Source organism: Aspergillus pseudoviridinutans (assembly GCF_018340605.1).
Source record: "Aspergillus pseudoviridinutans IFM 55266 DNA, scaffold_2, whole genome shotgun sequence".
Lineage (NCBI taxonomy): Eukaryota > Fungi > Ascomycota > Eurotiomycetes > Eurotiales > Aspergillaceae > Aspergillus > Aspergillus pseudoviridinutans.
In genome coordinates, this window is record NW_025091282.1 from 3,187,611 (window position 1) to 3,203,115 (window position 15,505).

The 15,505-nt window shown below is 50.3% G+C and overlaps 5 protein-coding genes across 5 annotated transcripts; 3 read left to right on the plus strand and 2 right to left on the minus strand.

Annotated features, from left to right (window-relative positions):
• Positions 1 to 364: 364 nt before the first annotated feature.
• Asppvi_003174 (uncharacterized protein) lies at positions 365 to 897 on the minus strand (the record flags this gene model as incomplete). Its single annotated transcript, XM_043299146.1, has 3 exons — positions 365 to 511; positions 610 to 746; positions 870 to 897. The coding sequence occupies 3 exons, from the start codon at positions 895 to 897 to the stop codon at positions 365 to 367; spliced, it is 312 nt and encodes a 103-aa protein (XP_043155081.1).
• A 236-nt stretch (positions 898 to 1,133) lies between these two features.
• Positions 1,134 to 4,049, plus strand: Asppvi_003175 (secretory pathway Sec39 family protein; the record flags this gene model as incomplete). Its single annotated transcript, XM_043299147.1, has 3 exons — positions 1,134 to 2,664; positions 2,717 to 2,873; positions 2,933 to 4,049. The coding sequence occupies 3 exons, from the start codon at positions 1,134 to 1,136 to the stop codon at positions 4,047 to 4,049; spliced, it is 2,805 nt and encodes a 934-aa protein (XP_043155082.1).
• Positions 4,050 to 5,166: 1,117 nt separating this feature from the next.
• Positions 5,167 to 6,845, minus strand: Asppvi_003176 (protein kinase C signaling pathway involved MAPKK protein; the record flags this gene model as incomplete). The annotated part of the gene is made up of 4 exons (XM_043299148.1): positions 5,167 to 5,296; positions 5,346 to 5,715; positions 5,763 to 6,054; positions 6,114 to 6,845. The coding sequence occupies 4 exons, from the start codon at positions 6,843 to 6,845 to the stop codon at positions 5,167 to 5,169; spliced, it is 1,524 nt and encodes a 507-aa protein (XP_043155083.1).
• Positions 6,846 to 11,419: 4,574 nt separating this feature from the next.
• Asppvi_003177 (GPI anchored serine-rich protein) lies at positions 11,420 to 12,049 on the plus strand (the record flags this gene model as incomplete). Its single annotated transcript, XM_043299149.1, has 2 exons — positions 11,420 to 11,886; positions 11,941 to 12,049. 2 exons carry the CDS (start codon positions 11,420 to 11,422, stop codon positions 12,047 to 12,049), a joined length of 576 nt encoding a protein of 191 aa, XP_043155084.1.
• A 1,687-nt stretch (positions 12,050 to 13,736) lies between these two features.
• Positions 13,737 to 14,713, plus strand: Asppvi_003178 (uncharacterized protein; the record flags this gene model as incomplete). Its single annotated transcript, XM_043299150.1, has 2 exons — positions 13,737 to 14,390; positions 14,453 to 14,713. The coding sequence occupies 2 exons, from the start codon at positions 13,737 to 13,739 to the stop codon at positions 14,711 to 14,713; spliced, it is 915 nt and encodes a 304-aa protein (XP_043155085.1).
• Between the last annotated feature and the right edge of the window lie 792 nt (positions 14,714 to 15,505).

A 15,505-nucleotide genomic window follows, 5' to 3' on the forward strand; every position in this document is an offset into this window, starting at 1 on the left:
TGGACACCATTCATCGGGATCAATGACTGTATGACATTTTTCACCTCTACGGTGGCAGAGATATTCATATAAGCCAGCCATTTCACCGAGGGTTAGACCGGGATTTACCTCCTCATCGATCTTCTATTCCCGACGAACCTCCATGACACTTGAGCTCGACTTCAGACACAAGTGAAGTTCTTAAGCGTAGACATCGACCGAAAATGCACTAGGCTCAAAGTTCGTGAGTGGTAGAGATGGAAACTGGCAGCTTTGTTCCTGTACAGTTGGAAACTCCATTGAGTAAAGCGACAGCATGACTGGTAGTAGTATAAAGACAACAAACGTGTAACCGCACCCCTTTGATATGCGTACAATTCCCCCTTTATGATTTGGCCAGCAACGCAGACGCTTCTTCTTCCTTCCCTAACAGGCCCAAACTGCGAATCTGTTCTGCCTTGGGCGCATTCTCACGGGGGTGTGCGGCCTCGGCCTTGCGGTACGCGGCCTGCAACTTCATCGTTCGGAGAGCCTATACACCAGTCAGACCATCACGCCAGTATTCGAATATCCCAGAAACAGCCGTCCATCGCAAATCGAACAAGAGAAGTGCCAGAGCAAAGGGCGTACCTCTTTCCGGTGGTGCAGGCACTCATAGTAATCCTCCAGAGCGGGCATGCACTTCTTCTTGCCGGCTTCACCCTCTCCAGCATTGACAACGTAGCATCCTAGAACCTCCTGCCAAAAACCGTAGCAGCGCGAGGGACCTGGACAATCACGGGAGTATTAGCCGGGGAGTCCGCATGGATGAAGTCGAGTGACGGTGACCGCCCAGAATCAACGATTGAGGCGACCTGGAACTCAAAAGTGACAGAAAAAGTACAACATACCGCCATTGAGACCGAAACCAGAGGCCATTATGTCGCTGGGGGGCGTAAGAGTAGGATTTGGACTGCAGAGGACTGCGGAATGGAGCAGCGGAGGTGAGGATGCGACTTTGTCTTAGTCAAGCGTCGATTCGCCTGTTTCCGCCCAGGTGGTCCGAGCGCCCCGCCTGTTGTCCCCGTTGACGTCTACGTTTTCCGTTTGGGAGGGCTTGAGAAGTATCGACTAGACTCTGACATGAGCGGACATTTCATGGAGTCTGACTCGCGATGGCGATTTCCGCAACGATATCTGGTGCTCATGCGATTCTTCTAGCAACACAGCTCTGTGCCACTGGCAATGTCGTTCATCTGCCACTCCTCCACACCCAATTCCCCAGCTATTTACCCTTGGAGCGTCTCTTCCGCGTTATCTTGACCTTTCTTCCAGAGAGCATAGAACCGCAGGTCTATACATCTGTGCTTCAAAAACTAGTGTCTGGCTCCTCGATCGAGCCTTCTGAAGGTGACATCGACGTTTCTGCTGTCCAAGACCTTCCCGAGACTGTTGCGAGGAAACGCGTTCGGAAGCTTCGTCTACTGCCGCTGAGACACCCTGATGACGAGGATAGCGAGCCGTCCGACCTCTTGACTCAGTTCCTTATCCATCGGTCGCATCGCATAGATTCCGAGACCGGTCTTCAGCCACTCATCCTCGACCTTCTTCTCCCATTCTACCAACGCTCGTCCACCGTGCGCACATGGTTGATTTCTAGCATTCTGCCGCTTCTCCGACTGAACTATGAGTACTACCCGAGTCAAGATGAGACTTTCTCTTTGAATACATTAGAGTCGATTGACGATGCCACCGCGGTCAACGTTCTGCTCTCTATGACGAGTCCGAGAAAAGACAAGATGGACATCGCGAGGAACCTTCGTGGGCTGGTGGGTGCGTGGATCTATGGCAGCAATCGCGCGAAACGACGCAGGCTCAATGAGGCCGCAAGTCAGAGCGCGATATCCCTCCCTCAGGACAGTCACAGCCCGAAGACTACAACAGGTGCTATATGGCAACAGGTAAATGAATGGTTGCTGTCGCATAGCTTGGTGGATCATGATACTGCAGTCAACGCCTTTGTTCACTGGGATGGGCCTGAGGACGTGGACCTTGGAGGCTACGGAGAGGAGAATCAACAACCAACGCAGGACGAATTGGCGGAAATGCGGACTCGTTATGGCCAGTCGGGCCTTGCCGTTGTGTACGCAAACCCTGATACGAGCAGTTCCTCTCTGGAGGGCTCAGTGCAGATTGTAATAAGGGTGGCCCAGTTACTCAACCTTCAGGACTCTCTGTTTGTTGTAACCAAGGCTTCCTCGCTTCCTTCGGTGACGTTCGATGCGGGTGAGATTCCGTCCACATCAAGAGTCAGTTTGTTACAAAACACCTTGTTGTTGAGTTCAAACCCGTTGACTCAACCGTCTGCTTCTTCGGTCTCGTTCTTGAGCGCACTACTTCTCTCTTTGCAGGTGCTCCATGAATTGGGCGTTTCAATACCCTGCAGACAAGCTGCAAACCTGTGCCTGCACAGCACCGAGGATATGCAACTTGCAGAGCTTCGCAGTACGGTCAGCTCGATTGCCAAGCAGGCCACTCCTGGTCGTGATTGGAAGAAGGTTCGTGAACAGCTGCTGTGGCTTCGTGACTGGCAGGCGAAACAGTCCGAACAGAACGTGGATCGTCCTCCCTGTCACGGACTGTTTTGGAAGGTCTCCCGGGATACTGTCGAAACAGAGGTGTTGAGAGCCTTGTTGGAAGCCAAAGGTAAGTCTCAAAATACGGAACTTTTCGCTTGTCAGGTGCTGATCGACTCAAGAATATCAACTGGCCGTGGATATTTACACCAGATCTGACCCGGCTCCTCTGGATCTCAATCAGGTCGAACAAGCGGTTCAAGATGCTATCTTTGCGGCCTATGACAATGCAAGCAACGGCAATAGGACGCGAGGGGGAATGAAGAGGGCTTATGAGATGTGAGTTTCGTACGATTCCTATCCAGTACTCAACTGACAGGCTTTGTTGCGTGTACCAGTCTACAAGCATTCCGACCTCATTTCCCAACTTCCGTAACCTTGAAACAAATCCAGGCGCTGATAGCAGCAACTCACGCTCTGTCATTCTATTCTCTAACCCTGCAGCATGGCGTCCCCTTTCAGCCGGTCAGCATCCGAGTCCACCCCGATCCTCTCTCCTTGATTGAAAAGGTTCTCGATCAGAATCTAAAGAGCTACACAAAACTCGACGACCTACTTTCCATTGGCCGGAATCTGGTCGAGGCCGGGCTACCCACCGGTGCTTCTGAAGACCATGAATCGCATTTCGGGGCCGCTCCTTCTACATCGCGGGAAGATGTGGTGGTTACAGCCGAGCGGCGCGTCATGTCTCTGGCCATTTCATCCGCCCTTTCCTCAAACGACTTTGGCACCGCATACTCTTACATCCTCACTCGTCTCACACCCCCTTCACTTTTACCTACCGCTTCGCCGCTCACAAATCCGAACGTCAAAGACGACATCTCCTGGCGCGCTGTCTACAACGCCGGCCGCTACCGCGCCCCCGTTTCCACCCCTGAGCCGTCCCTGCAAGCCCAAATCACCCAGCTTTCGCAGCGCATGGAGCTCCTCTCCCTGGCGCTTACTCTCGTCCCATACCCCGATCCACTCCCAGAGATTCTCGGCGCATGGCGTCGCTGCGACGAGGAGATGAACGTCCTCCGCGCCCAGGAAAGCGCAGAAGAAGAGATATGGGACGCCAAGGGCGACAGCCTCTCGACCCTTCCCGGCGGCTTCGGCCCTACAGACACGGAACAGGACGCTTTTGACACCAAGCAGCAACACGCTCGACGCGTCCGCGCCCAACGGCACCGTTCCCAGCTCGAAGACGCACCCATGGGTCTCTTCGAAGTCGCCCGGGGCGCCGCCCTCGCCCTGCAGAAGAACGCTTTCCCCCTACGCAGCGCTGCCTCGGCAGCCGCCTCACCAGACGAAATGACACCGTCGTCGCGAGCGCGCGAAGGACACGAGGAATCCAGCCCGCAGTCGCAGGAGGGCCGAGTCCGCAAGAGGGACGTCGTCAGTAACATGGTGACGGGCGGGCTGGCAAGCGGGATCGGCTGGGTTCTCGGTGCGCAGCCCGTAAACCGATCGTAAATAAACCATCTTCTTTCGTTTTGCATTCTCTTACAGCTCTCGGCTGAGCTTGTGATGTTTGCCCATGATGACATGGCGTTGGTCCCGCGTCTGGCCCGGTTAGCGTTGAGACTTGAGATTGGCCCTTGTCCTTTTTGACTCTATGCATTTATCACGGTAGTAGAATACCTTACTCATATACATATTGTTGCCTTTGGCAGTGAGAAATAATGAATGGCATGCCACATCATACTCAAGCCCGTCCCCGTCCTCACAATCGAAGCATCAATGTCAAACCCCTGAACTCAGGGAAAACACAGCGCACAGCTCCAAGTCCCATTTATTCCATATTACTAGGTAGAGCGCATCTGTCACTGGTTTCCGGGTAATATTCCAGGATTTTCAGTGAAATTCCTGAAACTTGCGTTACATTTTCCTGCATTGCAACATCCAATGGCCATCTGAGTTCTGCCTGAGGCCTTGTTGATACATCGCTATAAGGTAACGGAATGTACCTTTGAGCTTATTGATCTGACCAATATGACAGTGACTGTCCCATCAGGTAGAAGATGAATGAGATTTTTCACTATTGACTTGACGACGCCAATGTACATTCTCATTGGAAGACAGGCATGTAACAAGAACATAAGGTAGATACTAAAAGCACACACAGATGCAGCTGCTCAAGAAGAATCAGGCTGAACCGACATTGAAACTCACAAAGAGATCGAATCCCAGCTATCCCGTTCGGCATCCATGAAAAAGCGTCAGCACTGCTGCCCGCCGGCAGATGTCTTTCGAACTCTCTCCTCAAAATTTGAAGAAACATTGCGGAAGATAGGAATGAGAAGAGAAAACCAAGAAGAATATAATTCAACTCCGGCTGTTCACCCGAAGGAATGACGTTGCAATGAGAGGTAATGAATGTCGTCATAATGCAAGATTCGTATGCTTTTTGACATCCTGGTCAATCAAGAAGGCCCAGCCACTTGTTAAGCGTTGAAGGAGAGACCGTAATATATGCAAGGGCATTATTGTAGATGAGATTAAGTCAATGCTGCGGTCGATGGGTGGTGATTAGGGAATGAAACGGATCTAATGAATGCTGAAATCGGCAGAGAGTCCAGGACTGGGGGAATCAATCTTGCCAGCCCCAGACCTGCCGGACGAAGTTGGCCATGTTGACCTTTTTATTTTTCATGTCTAGCATCCAGGGATGTTCCAGCATCCGCCATGGTGTAGCTCTTCGTGGAGGTTCTTTTTCGAGACTAGGACGAGTTAACTCTGGCCCGTTTGTTCATCGCAGAGAATACATACCAGCACTCAATAAAGTACTTGAAGTTATCGGACCAGCGAATACGGTTTTCGGGCTCATCCTTCAGCTTGGGAATGGGTTGGCGAACGATGTAGGTAAGAAGATCTATCAATCCGGCTCGTGGTTGCATCTCGGTGCCATCGGCAGGGAACGGGAAACGATGCTGGGCAACCTCCAGCAGCGTCACACCAAGGGACCAAACGTCGGACGTAATGGTATAGGATTGGCCGGTGATTCGCTCAGGAGCCATGTAGTAAGAGGTGCCGATGAATGTGTTGGCGTCTCCCTTGGTCCCGAATTCGCCGCTGACGCCAAAGTCACACAGCTTCACTTGGCCGTTTCGACATAGGAGAATGTTTGAGGGTTTGATATCTGATCGGTCAGCCGATTGCACAAATCCCTGAAAGAAGCGAGCTTACCTCGATGGATAATCTTTCTGCTATGTAGGTATGTCAAACCATTCAAGACGCCTTCGGCGATTTTGCCGAGTACTTTTTCTCCTGTTCGGCCTCCCAATTTCTTGACCTCCTTGTAAATGCTGTCCAAACTTCCTCCTTCACAAAACTCCATCGCAATTGAGATTGTTCCCGTCGACTTGTCCATGAAAGCGCCGTAGTACCGGCAGATGTGCTCTGACGCACAGTCCTTGTTGAAGTTGAGTTCTCGAACAATCTGCTTCTTCACATCTGGGTTTGGGTCGGTGGTGATGATCTGGAAAAGTAATTGTATTGGCATGAAGAAATCTCACGTTTCAGGAATATGGTAAATACCTTCAGGGCAAAAACGGTCTTGCCGTCCTTGAGCTTGCACCGTGTAACGGCACCACCAGCCCCCTCACCCAGACTACCCAACTCAATAATCTTCTTTTGCTCACTCGCAGCCAGCCAACCTTCATCATCCAAATCATCAACGTCCAGGGGCCTGCCCTTTTCCAGACTCAACTTATCTAAATCGGGAAGAAGTCCGTTGACGCTGTTATCGCGCTCCATCTGCACACCTCCCTCCCGGTCGGAGTATACCGAGCTGATCGCAGATGAGGGATCCGGGGTGCCGCCGTGCGGTTGTCGGAGACCCATGGCGAACGAGAGGGCAGAGTAATTCGACGATGACGCGGATGCCGGACCGCTAGCTTTCCCATCCAGATACGTGAAACTGCTGGATCTCGAATGTCCGCTCGAATCGTTCAACCCCGTGGTCGCCAGAGGCGGAGGGGCTGGTCTGCCATTCGCCAGCCGGGGTACTTCCTGGGGGACATCCGAACTGCTGCCCATGGGGGTCGCAAGTCGCAGCTGAGGAGGAGCAGGACGCGTAGAAGGTCGCTGAGGTTGGGGAGCCTCGGGGGCAGCTGCTGCGACTGCGGGGACGACGCCATTTCCATCGACCGGTCTGCTGTTCGGTGACGGCGGGATGCCCAGCGTGAGTTTTGGAGGTCGAGGTCCATTGCTGTTGCCGCGATTGCCAGGCACTGGTGGTCTGAGGAGAGGAACAGGCGAGGACGACATGGCGAGGTTGTTTTGCCTCTCCCCCGGCAAAAACAACTCGTTGGGATCAGCCAAGGTAGCCAGATCGGCGACGTTTGAGTTGGACAACTTGAATGGGAAGCTCGAGGACTAAAATGATAAAAGAGGGTGGACGAAGCAGCACCGGGGATTGAAAAGGTGGCCGTGGGGCCGAGATACACGCGGCCGATGAACAAAGGAGGGGTAAGAAATAGTAGGCGTAAGATCAAAGAGACAACACAATAGACGACACCGATAGATCGGGATAAACGAACGTTGGTAATTCTCTTCCTTTGAACAGAATCAAAGAAAGAGACTGGATAACGAAGGAGTTGATGAGGGTGGTGTGGGTGAGGGTAGGATCGAAGGATGATGGGGATGGGCCAACAACGGTCGGGGAAGCGAAAGAATTATTGATGACACGAAGAGCAGCTGACAGAGTGTCAGTCACCTTGGATTGGCTGTTTGCTGTTTGAGCTGTCGAATATTTACCATCCACAGCTAGATGATGAGCGATATGACGCTTATATTATTATATCAATTACCTATGTTATACGCTGTTACTCGGTTCTATCACAATGCAATGCCAATCACAAGGCACAGCCAACAGACAATCGCGCTGGGGATCGCATCGGTGGAACCAGCCTGTTTCGAAAGGCGCCTAGACAGTACCACTTCTATAAATATGCGATCTCTACCTAATACTCCTGTCGGCTATATCCAGATAGTTAATAGTATCTAAATTTGTTCATCTTCACTAGATGGTGTCTTTCATTGTTGGCATTGTCTTCAACTGTGGGATAAAATTTGTTGTTGTTGTTGCTGTTGATGGTCTCGATGTGTTGTCCTCGGCTCCCAGTGCAGATGATCTAGGCATCCACGAAAAATCTTGTCGATGAAACTCCACATCATCTATCCGTATCTCCTTCTCAATGGCATCATCATACCCGGATTTGAATGCTTAACTCTCGATTATGAGTTCATATGCTATCGACCATAGAATATCGACAGGTATCTTGCTCTGTACTAGCTACAAGTGTGGAGAGGACGAGCCCTAGCCGAAGCAGCCAGTGGCTACACCCTGTTATGGATTTAACATCAACTCAGCCACTTTCCTTGCCCAATCTGGCAAATGTGGCGCCTGTCCACTTATTTTAGTTCGAAATGAGACATCCGAGTCCTCAAGTTGCGACTGTTTCAGACTGTTAGTCTCCCTGTACTTAAAATTCTCGGATTTGTGGCTTGTGAAGGGTCCTTGGTCTGGATGGCTGTGCTGGCAACAGTTGCTTGGGTCAGGCTCCACAACTATCAACAATCAACAAGCAGCAAGCAGCAAGTTGCAAGTCTGCAAATGTGTACAGATATGGGCACTCGGTCAGGGTTTCTGTTAATCGAGAGACTGATCTTTCCTAGGATCATCAGCCTTTTTGCTCCGTAGTACTTGTCCAAATAGAGGAATTTCTCCACATGAGGGTCTTCTGTTTCAACTGAGGCACGTGCTGCTTCAGCTTCAGCTTCAATTTCAGGTAGCGAGTTTATTCTTCGAAAAAGTCACTCCGGCAGTTGACTTGGATCTCCTATCTTGATCGCAAAAGAGCTCAATCTACTTCTGACATCACATCCATTAACATTCTTCACAATCAACGACAAGGAGTCGATGTGAGAATGACTGCTCCGTATGTCATCGTCACTACTTCCGATATCCAGGCCCCACAGGGTCCTAAAATAGCCACCGAGGTCATTTCCATCTCTTCTACTCTCAAGGAAACGATAACGATAAGCGAAGTTTCACGAGTGTGAAGAAACAATGACAATCCTCGGCAATTGTGCAGACGTCATTGGATGTATCTACAGTTCTACCTCATATCGATGCCATCACCGGAGCACCTACTGTCCTGGTCGCTGTTAGAGGGGTACATTCTCCAATTAATACATCATAGACGCGCGGCTCTAGCCTTTGCAATCCCCACTGCTCGTAGATCGTCCAGATACTTGCAAGAAAGGAATGGTCATGCACAATATAGCGACTTCGTCATTGACTCGCTTGGGACATCTATTCGAAATATTGCATGCATAATCCGTTTGATTTTAAAGAATGGAGCTGACTGCCACTACAAAATTTGCAAGCTTCTCGGGATTGGTTCAGTGAGCAATGAATGATAGACTGCCCCTGTTGATCTGTGGACCATTGTCCCTGCCCATATCCTACCAAATACTTAGTATAGGCACAGACCATATTGTTGCGTTCCCTGAAGTGCTCCGTGATCAGTATGTCTCTGAGTGTCAATGAGTGACTAAACAGTCTTCTGTTTATAGTATCGACTCCGGTGACCACTCTCCATAATCAATAACCCGTTTCTAATCAAAGCAACATTGGCTTGACTAGCGGACTAAATAGTCTACTCGGTAGTTTGCTTGCAGTAGTACAGAAGGATGGACCAAACCCCTTTTCCATCAGACCCAGGCCTAATGATTAGAGTCATGCTTGTCCTATCTTTTGAACTCAGTGGATATCTACATCGCTTCGGAAAATGTGCGTCTCTATGGAGTACTCCGTACATGCTCTGAATTTAGGTGAATTGGGTTTGACGCCTATTACCGGCTCTACATAGCCAATCAAAAGTTATAGTTTTGAATATGCTCGCTTTTAGTCAGGGGTAACCAGAGGAGCAATTCATTAACATCTTAGCCATGTCTCTCCTCTGTGGCTTGTCTTTCCAAGCCTAATGGTTCTCTCTTTCTGCTCACAAGACCAATAGTACCAGTAGTAGTGCAACAGTAGATGCCTACCACTAAGCTTTAATTAAGCAATACAACAAGTGTGACTGTGGCGTCTCAGAGGCCCTGGTCTCGAAGCTCTCGCTCAGGTTTCTGTCAAGTCAGTGTTTTGGTAGTGGTATCCAGACCTGGTCCCTGGCAGGGTTGCATTTTCAAGGCCAATTTCCGGTACAGGTTGTTGGGTCTGTGCATTGACTGGCATACTGCGTCACAGCATGTCAATGTAACTTGCATCAATCCAGGGCGATTACTGACTCACGAGGTCATCGTGCCTGATTCCAAGATGACCCCAGAACTATTCTTAACAATCCTTGGTTCCTGGACATGATCATCCCTTGAAGTGCTGGATCCGGACATGTTCAGATCCAGAGTTCCAAAAATTTCAGGAACCACAATCATTCAGCCTGGCGCTCTGTCGCCCGTCCCTGAGTGAGACCGCCAAATTGAATTGAAATCAAAATAAAGGACTTAGGGGCAGGTGGAGCACTGTGGCTCCACTAGATCTCAGGTCATTGGACACAAAGCGGGGTTGGAGAGCCACAGCGGGAAAACAAAAGAGACCTCTGAGTGGCCCACGGATTCAGGAACGGCTACCAATGAACTCTGATTGGTTCACAGCGGAAAACGTGAAACAGGTAACTCCCAAGTCCCGACGTTGTATCGCTTGGCAGATGAGATGGGTAGTTGCGGGTTCATTACTCTATCATTTTGATCCTGTACCCATTTGTAATGAAGAGTAGGTTTGATCAAAGCTGCACTCTGTAATGGAAGGAAACCTGACATTATTACAATGCGATAGAACGAGTATACGGAGTAGAAAACGGCTTGAATGCCCAGAAATACTACGTAACTAAAAAGCCTCTTAACTTCGCTAGTTCCTGAGACTCAGGGGTTCAGGAACGAACGATTGGACCGCTTTTTTTGGTCGGCGATACTCGAACAAGCAATGGAACTGCGGGATCAACACCACGCAGGGTCGCACTCATGCTGACCAGCTAAGCACTAGGATACTGTCTTAGGCCAGCTGATGCTATAGGCCAGCCTCTGTCAAATCATCCCACGAGCGTACTTTAGCGGTACCACATAATCATGAGCATACAGTAAGGTACATAATGGTATGGCGATGAGATGTGATGGATGAGCGGACATACATTGTGTAATAACATTTGCATTTCCTAGGTATCTCATACTGTTTACCTTCACTTCAGTATAGAATATGGAGCAACTTTGGTGTCCAGATGTACACCGCGACTTTGGCGCAACCCTCTAATCTTAGATTGCTAGTCAGGAGATTCATAATTCTGGCAATAATAACATTGATTGACTTAGATCTAGTGAAGCCGTTCCAATTTAGCGGATTATTGGATGAAACTTACAGGCTGAATAGAGAACACTCCGTTACTGACTTACTGTACCTAGTTAGTACTGCAATAATAATAAGAATAATAATAATAATAACAATATGGTGCTGGTGGTGCAGCCCCCTCGCTCTCCACCCGACACGGTCGAGTCTCTCTTTGCCTTTTTTCCCCTGAGACGATCTCCAGGTTTAATCTCCCCGTTCATACAAAGGCCCCCAGCGCCCCCTCCATCGTTCCTTCGCTCTTTCTTCTTGTTTCTTTCTCCCAAGCCCAAGACTACCTTCCTGCTTCAAGCATCGATTCAACTTGACTTCGGTCGGCCACTCTTTCAAACCAAACCAACTACCCACACTCTCTTTTAACCACAACATAAAATTGCCTTGACGGCTAATTCCAGTGACTTTTCTACATAAACCAACCAACCAACCAATATTCAAGATGCGTTTCACTGCTGCTTCCATTGCTTTCTTCGCCGGCCTTGCCGCTGCTCTCCCCAACGGTGACGTTCAGACCGTCTACGAGACCCAGGATGTTACCATCACCTCCTGCGCTCCCACCGTCACCAACTGCCCTGCTCGTCACACCTCCACCCCCGAGGGTGCTAACGCCGTGACCACTTCTTCCGCTGCCCCTACCACCGTCTCTTCTCCCGCTGAGACTCACTCCGCCAGCAGCAAGGGCAGCAGCAGCAGCAGCAGCGCCAGCAGCGTTCCCGTGATCCCTGCTCCCTCCCACACTGCTCCCGCCCCCAGCGTCTCCGTCATTGCTGTGACCACCTGCGTGCCCACCGTCACCTACATCACCGTCCCTGTCGCTACTCCTAGCGGCCCTGCCGGTGCCGGTGCCCACTCTTCCGTCCCCGTCATCCCCTCTGCTCCTACCGGCAAGCCTAGCCCCAGCGCTACGTAAGTTCTCATCTCACCAGATTTGTCTACTGAATATCCACTGACAAGTCACAGTCCTTCCTCCATTCCTCCTGGTGGTCTCTCCACTGGCGCTGGTAACACCCTCAGCGGCTCTTTCCTCTTCGCTGGTGCTGCCGCCGCTGCCGCTTTCTTCCTGGCTTAGAGCAGTTCACTTCTTGTCCATAGTGTGAACCCCGGTCACTCGAGGCTCCAGGACCGTGTTTCTGGATGAACTTGTCATGATGGAGTGACGGGTGTGTGTCAAATAGTTGGGCTTTCTTTTTGGGAGAGTAGTTTATATCCTTGCTTATACATATCTTTTTCTTACATTGTATTCTCGACTTGTCAATATGATGATGTAACTTGAACATATTTAATTGTAATGTTCATCTCATTGTGTCTAGTGTTTAAAGAAAAAAGGAGATCATGTCTCATCTTGGGAATGATCGCCTGGTTCGTAAGGATGTACAGCAACTGCCGAGACACAAAATAAGCGATCGCCCTCTATGAGGCCGATGCAAAGCAGCTTAATCTGATTTATGCACTCATAACAAGTGATAGAAAAGAAATGTGCATGTAGCATCTCGAATACTTGAAAGCACGAGTCACTTCTTCTAGAAGGCTGAGTCGAAGGTGGGCGGCACAGGACACTAGGAGTGTTCTGTAGATGAACACCAGGCGATTCTCACAGTTTTAATCCATCATTTAAAGTTGATATTTATTCTTCCGACGCTCGAAGAAATGTTCTTCCAAGTCAGTACTCCGTACAAGTAACAAAGAGACAGCAGACGCAAAGTTAGGAAGCTGCAGTAAGGCCAGATAAGTAACAACATGGGGCTGAATTGAGGCTTTGAAGACAAGGGATATTTTAGCGGGCCAGGGAACCGTTTATATGCTGATATAGGATAATAAAATACTTGGTTTTGTGGCAGTGTTCTCAACTGGTCATTGTTATCCAACATATCATGATTCATGCCAGCGACTAACAGCAACAGCCGCTTCTTCTCTTGGCTTTTGCGATTCAACCTCGTATACTCAAAGAAGCGAAACCGACGCAGTGAGTTATCCATACCGACACATGACTAGACTCGACACATGACTAGAGTCACACTCGATGATTGTTGTCTATCCGCCCGGCGTCCAAGTGAGCTTGAGTTCTGGCCATGTCGGGGCGCCTTACATCAACCTGCTCCGTCCAACAAGCGGCTTAGCGAATCTTTCTCGCCTTGCGCTTGTCGCCGACACTCTTGATGGATCTGCGGGGCCAAAATACCATTATTTTCACTTTCTCACCTCTCACGGCGAGGTGTCTTGTTGGTTCTCCGCTGTCGGTTGTCCAAGAGATCCATCCGAGCCCCAGATCGCCTATGGGGACTCGGGAATAGCACGAACATGGCATGGCATCCATAAACTTGGCTAGGGTCAAGGTGCCCCAGTCTGACACCGACTGACCCGATCAAAGGCGCAGGGAGTCCTTACCTTTGTTGTCTGTTGGTTTTCTTTGTTGTTGTGTTGTCGCACTGCCTCTCCAGCATGATTTCGGCCTTCCACCCACAACATATATAGGTAAGTGATGCCGGGATGCTCTCACTCAAATCTGCTTCTATTCTGATTGCGACATATGACATATTAACTTTGTTCAAAAGTGTCGATCCACTTTTCATCTGGGTCGCATCGTATTCGCACCTTATTTTTGGCTCCATCGACTCTCGGGCCTCGTACTCTCGAGCCACTCATTGCATGAATCCTCGTGGGGTTCGATCTCAGGGCCAATTCGACCGCATCTAGCGATAATTAAAGAAGACCCTTGTTCCATCGATTCCAGGCTGTGTACGGAGTACTCGCTTCCCATGGATCTCTCTACACTCGAAGGCCCCCCGATCCGCAATCCCCGGCTCGCCGAACCGGCTGGCAACATGTCTGTTCCTCAGATACACCTCGACCATGCCTTCTTCGCCAGTCCAGAAACAGAAAGATTCCACCTCCTGCAAAGACCGGCGTCCGCAGACGCTCATGCCCTTCCTCGCCGAACAAAGTATCTCAACCCGGCCTGCATCCGCCACACAGCACGGCCCCAACTTCGAGTCCAAGCAGGCCCGGCAGTCGAACCCGACTCAACTGCCCGGTTTAGTTCTAGCCATAATCTCAGTCACGGTCACAGCCATAGCCACGGCCACAGCTATCGCCACAGTAACTCAGATCTCTCCAGCTTCTCGTCGGCGCGGAGCCGTCCTCGCCGACTCACATGGGTCGAAAGCGAGAGTATCTGGGTCGTCACCAGCCCCTCTACCGGCTCCCCGACTTCTTCGTCAACATGGGGCGACGTAAACTGGTCCGCGGCCGCCTACCGCCCCCCTCCGCTGCAGCATTCTCGATCAATGGACATGACTCCCACCCATAGTCAGTCCCACCCGGAGCCGGACGACCTCCCGCCCCCGTACGAACGGCATTACTTTGACAGACCTCTTCCTCTTCTCCCATCGGAGGCAGGGATGGTTCCTTCGGTGGGAGATAGTGCCTATAGCCAGAGTACGGGTCTATATTCAGGTCACAGTGACGGTCACAGTCACACTGGCGAATCGCGATGGACGGAGATCGCGCGGCGGATGAACCGCACTTCGTTTGGGTGAGCTTTGAGTTGGGATTGCAGGCATGTACAGAGTTGTTGCGACAGAAACTGGCTGCTACAGCAGTGAACCCTGAACCGGACAGCCGGCCGGTTGGTCGAGGCCTATTGACCGGGGACCTCCCTACTTCACCCGACTTATGGCGGATGCTTCAAGTTGGTGAATACGAGTACTATGAGAAGGTCAACAGCCGAGTATGAAACGGTTCCAAGCTCTAGATATCTAGACAAGGTATTTTCACCTTTTGATACAGTGAATTGAGAAGTGTCATTTCTATTCTCTGTCCGTCTAGTATTCACTACGAAGATTAAGCTTACAATTTGATTCACTATTCTATAAGAAGCGTCTCCCTTATTTCTACACTTGGTCATAAGAATTGCTCCTTAGTCTATTACCCAACTTCACGAAATGATGCATACACGTTTGCTAGAACATCAAGTACTTATAATCCGTCAAAGCGCATCCCCAAAGCAGACGGCTTACCGTCATGGGGTCGCTTTCCCAAACGAGCTTGTTACATCTGCAGGGAGATTTCGATCTGAGCCATTGCGTCCCATCATTATGTCGGCACAGATTAAGGTGACATCCTTGAGTTTAGCTAATATCAACCAAGGCCCGTAACTAACTTTCATGGTGACAATAGGTCCGTTGTTGTACCTAGTGTACAGCCGTCGGGGCTATACCACCTTACTAAGTTATCTCCCATCCTGGCATGGCCTATGATTGTGTCTGATTCCTGCAGACCGGCAGTCTTCCGCTGGGAAGGTCACGGGCTCTATCCTGAGCAGGTAGTGCCACTCGAGCACGTCGAAGTTTGCAAGAAAGCTTCAGGTAATGAGATAGTTAATGTTCCTCTCCTATCTCTGGTCCGGTTCCGCAGCCCAGGGAGACGCGGAACATATGATACATCAGACCTTGACCCGTCAAATCGATATAACGGCTCTGTATCTTTTTGAACTGTACCAATTAGCCCATGGGTGGCCGAGCAAATG